We start from the raw sequence: 4,237 nt of genomic DNA, 5'->3' as shown, positions 1-4,237 counted from the left end.
TAAGTGATTTATTTTCTCCATGCTGATTTGAAATTTAGATAAAGAAGGTGACTGTCACTTTAACTAAGATCTTTTTTATTTTTTTTATTTAAAACAATTTTGGTTCAGGAGCAATGATGATAAAAAAAAAATAACATCTCAGAAGTATGAGAGCAGAAATTAGTGGCAGAAGTTTGAATTTATAGTGAGTTTTCTCTGATTCCCACATAAACTCACATTTTTATAGTAACTGAACTTTATTGATCTCGCACTGGAGAAACTCACCTCGGCATTTAACTCATCCCCTTTGGGAGCAGTGGGCTGCCATTGTGTGGCGCCTGGTGAACAGTGTGGGGTTACGGTTTTTGCTCAGAGACCCAGACTGCAGGCTGTGGGGATTGAACTGGGTAATTGCAACCTTCTCATAGCAAAAGTGCACTTCTCTAACTACAAGGTCAACAATCCTGCATCATTTGACCAGATGTTTTGTCAGCATTCTGACATGTCTGGCTTATTATCCTGTCATAATCATCTTGGTTTTATCTGGTTGAGTTGTTTTTATCTCACCACAGGCAGGACCTAAGAAAACATTTCATAAATTTCCAATATGGCTGACACAATGGGGCTTTGAGGATGTCATTTACTCAACATAATGGTCCCTTAAAACCTGCTTATATGTGATCCATTGGACATTCAACTGGGTTAAGGTTTTTTTTTTTTTCTTTACAGTGTCCTATGTGGCAATACGGAAATAAGAATAATTGTCTTGATGCCAAAAAGAGTCCAACAGAGTGGAGCAGCATGGCTATCACCATAGTGTTCCGCTTTATGTATGCATGCAAATAACTTTATTATGATTATGCAGGGAGAATTGCAAATTATAAGGACATTGCAATGTCAGTAGTACATGGAAGGAAAAACAGGAAAAAGGAGAAAAGATGAAGGAAATGCATAGTCTTTTCTACTACCTGTGGTATTGTTGCGTTGCAGCGTTGTCTAAAAGAGTGCTATCTACAAAATTATTGAATGCCTACTTAATTCTAAAGGTTGATTACACAATTGTTCCAATGAGACATTTATTTAATCAATAACTGGTTTAATAGTTGATAGGTTCATATTAAGTAAAAATATATTACTTTTATAGTTGTTTTTTTAATTAAGTCAGTAAAGCAGTTTAAACCTGTTTAATATACCCTACCATTTCTGACATTAAATGTTGTCAAAGATCCTACCAGATGCATGTTGATAGCTATAAAAAGCATGTGTTCAGAGATGCTAAGGAATCTTTTTCCACATGAAGTCAGGGTTTAACTGTATGCTCCAGCCTTTGTGTGGATTAAGAGAAAGTCCACAGTATATTCAAACTTATGCACCCAATATTTGCTTTTAGAAATAGCTGAAGGTGTGAGATCCATCATCTTTCCTCCCTGGAGACAGAACTTTTTTAATGCATCATTATAAACCCAAAGTAATAAGACAGTTTACTTTATATTTATGTATTAAGTATTGTTTATCTTTTTTTTCTGTTATCCAAGCTTTTTAAGTGAAAAATAACACGTTTCACGTATGCAATTAACAAATATACCTAATTTTAAAACAGCATACCAACAGCGACATCTGCTGGTCAAATTAACAAACTAATAGTTATTTTTGGCACGATGAAGTACGTTATAGGAATTTTGTTTTGTGTGTGGTGGATTTTCAATAAAAAAATAAATAAAGCTTACATATTTTTTCGTTTGCTCTGGTGTTTTAAACTGTTCGCATCAGTTTTGGAGGATACTCCATTCAATAGAGTTTATTGAATGGATGAATCTTACGTCACTCAGCATGGGGAACGCAGCCATTGGTCTGTTGACCAATCAATCACCATGGAAAACGCCGGTTCTTGAGGGCGGGATTTGTGAAAGCTCCATCTGTGCCGTGGTTTCCTTTCAAGATGGCGTTGCTGCCGCGGGAGCAGTGTGGCTGCTGCTGGGAAATAAAATCATTTTAAAGGGTGGTGGAATCCTAAGAAGAGAAACGTTTGTCACACTTATTAGTGAGTAGATCACCAGCGTTTTATCAAGCTTTTTAATCGTTCACAAAGTGTCTTTTCAAACGTCAGTGTTAGCTTGTTAGCCGCTTAGCATTGACGCTAGCATTACAGTGTAGGCCTAACGAGCAGCTACAGACTGAAAGGATGCTCACTTAATAATTTTAAACTAAAGAGAGTTTTATTTTTTTTTTTTTAATTCAATTATTATCAAACTACGGAAGAGGATTAGGGCCACGGGAAAAAAGGTTAACAGATTTTTAAATATTATTTCAGTTTAATATGGGAAACAAATCGGAATTCTGACTTTAATCTCAGAATTTTTACTTTAATCTCATTATTCTGACATCAATCTCACAATTCTGACATCAATCTCACAATTCTGACATCAATCTCACAATTCTGACTTAAATCTCTGAATGTTGGATCTTAATTTAGATGAGCACCATGTAGGAAGAGATGTGGGAACTCTCAGCTTCACTGACAAAGATGTGTTTTTTGGGAGGGCCAGCAACACATTGGAGGAAAATGATGGAATTAGGAGACCTTTTACGTGCCCGAGGGGTCCCTGGTGATGCTATTTCATTAATAGAGGAGCAGAAGGTGATTAAAACAAGAGAGCTAGTTTTGTCTCTAAAACAGAGATGGCTACGGCTTGATGCTAACATGTTTGTTAGCTGTCAGAATTCTGAGATTAAAGTCAGACTTATTTTTTTCAGTGGCCCAAATCCTCTTCCGTATCAAACCGACAAATCATGCTTTAGCAGATTACGAATATAATGGAATGAATGTCTAAATGCATTTAAACCTGACATATACTCTGTGGTCATTTTCCCCTTTTATCTCTTAGATGTCCGCATTGGAGCATGGTCAGCGCCGCTGTTCCAAAATAAGCTGAATGCATTGTGATTTCCAATAATTGAGACAGTGATTCTGACAGCTGTCTGCATTAATGAAAAGAGCAATGTAGTCAGCTTAGCATATTCTCATCTGGTACGCGGTCTAAACAGGGAGGATCTTCTGCTTTTTGGGAATCTGCAAAGATTATATGAATTGTCAGTTTTCTATAAGGTTTAGGTATATTTTTTTGCAAGCAACATGGATATAGATGAAGTTCTCCCCCCTCTCCCTCTGGAGCCACCTGATGATTTTGATCTAGACCAGAGCAGAGCACCTCCACCACCTCCCCTGCAAACGTCCAGTGACGCAGAGGTAATGGACGTTAGCTCTGGTGGTGATGGACACACGCACACCCCAGGGGATGGGGAAGCAACACAGGAGCTTATCAACAAGGGCTCCCTTATTTTCTCTACACACCACACCAATGAAGCTAGTCCCAACCCAACGTGCCCCAGAACAGCCCGTCATGCTCCTCAGGTCACCAAGTTCCTGCCAGACCTGAAGCAGCTTAGAGATGTTAAGATCAGAGTGAGCTTCACTGAGAGCAGCAGCAGCACTAGCAGTAACAGTAGCAAAGAGAGGAAGGTGTTATATACAGGTGAGGGCCAAGAGACAGGAAGTGATGATTGTTTAACTCATCTCAATGGTGAAATGCAAGACATGGAAAGTTTGTTAGAGGTTGCTGAGAGTAGCAGCGGAGCTGGGAACGCAGCAGGCAGCAAGTTGGAGGAGAGTGCTGTAGACCTGGAAAATAAGGTAGAGTTTGCCGTTTTGGATGAGTTGGAGGACTACTACGACATCCTGGTGGGTGATGGGGAGCAGGGCGGCTTTAAATCCGACGCCATAGTTCAGCGGGAGCCGGTGGACGACGAGGCTGCTGTCTACGGGTATGAGGTACGTCTGAGTTCATGTTTTGCATCTTGCCTGCTCATTTTGAGATTGTGTTGTCAGGTTTGTGCAGAGTCCAACCTTCATTCCCGTGTTTCAATTTTACTTTGACCTTTTAAAATGGCTGTATATAATAAAAAAAAAGATAAAAGTTCTTTTCACAATGGCAAACAGAGCCTTACAAAAATGATTGGCTCCTGTACCACCTTTCTAAAATGTTTTATATTGAGATTTAATTTGCTTGAGAGACACAAACTGCAGCAAAAAGGAAGTGGCCAACCCGGGTTCGAATCCGACCTGTGGCTCTCCCCTTCTCTCATACGCCCTTTCCTGTCAGCCTACTATAATTAAAACGAGCCACTAGTTAGGGCTGCAACAACAAATCGATAAAATCGACTTTTAAAAGCGTTAGCAACGAATTTCATCATTGATTAG

At 39.2% G+C, this 4,237-nt stretch overlaps 1 protein-coding gene across 1 annotated transcript in view; it reads left to right on the top strand.

Moving 5' to 3' along the window:
* The first annotated feature begins 1,889 nt into the window (after positions 1–1,889).
* dgcr8 (DGCR8 microprocessor complex subunit) overlaps positions 1,890–4,237 on the top strand; it is a 15,415-nt gene continuing 13,067 nt past the window's right edge. Inside the window, exons 1-2 of the mRNA XM_015383011.1 lie at positions 1,890–2,020; positions 2,865–3,808. Of these exons, the coding sequence (XP_015238497.1) occupies positions 3,113–3,808 (696 nt within the window). The 5' untranslated portion in view covers positions 1,890–2,020; positions 2,865–3,112. The remainder of the gene's footprint in view (positions 2,021–2,864; positions 3,809–4,237) is intronic.

Source organism: Cyprinodon variegatus, unplaced genomic scaffold, assembly GCF_000732505.1.
Source record: "Cyprinodon variegatus isolate N-32 unplaced genomic scaffold, C_variegatus-1.0 Scaffold273, whole genome shotgun sequence".
Classification (NCBI taxonomy): Eukaryota; Metazoa; Chordata; class Actinopteri; order Cyprinodontiformes; family Cyprinodontidae; genus Cyprinodon; species Cyprinodon variegatus.
This window is presented reverse-complemented; position numbering and strand designations above follow the sequence as displayed.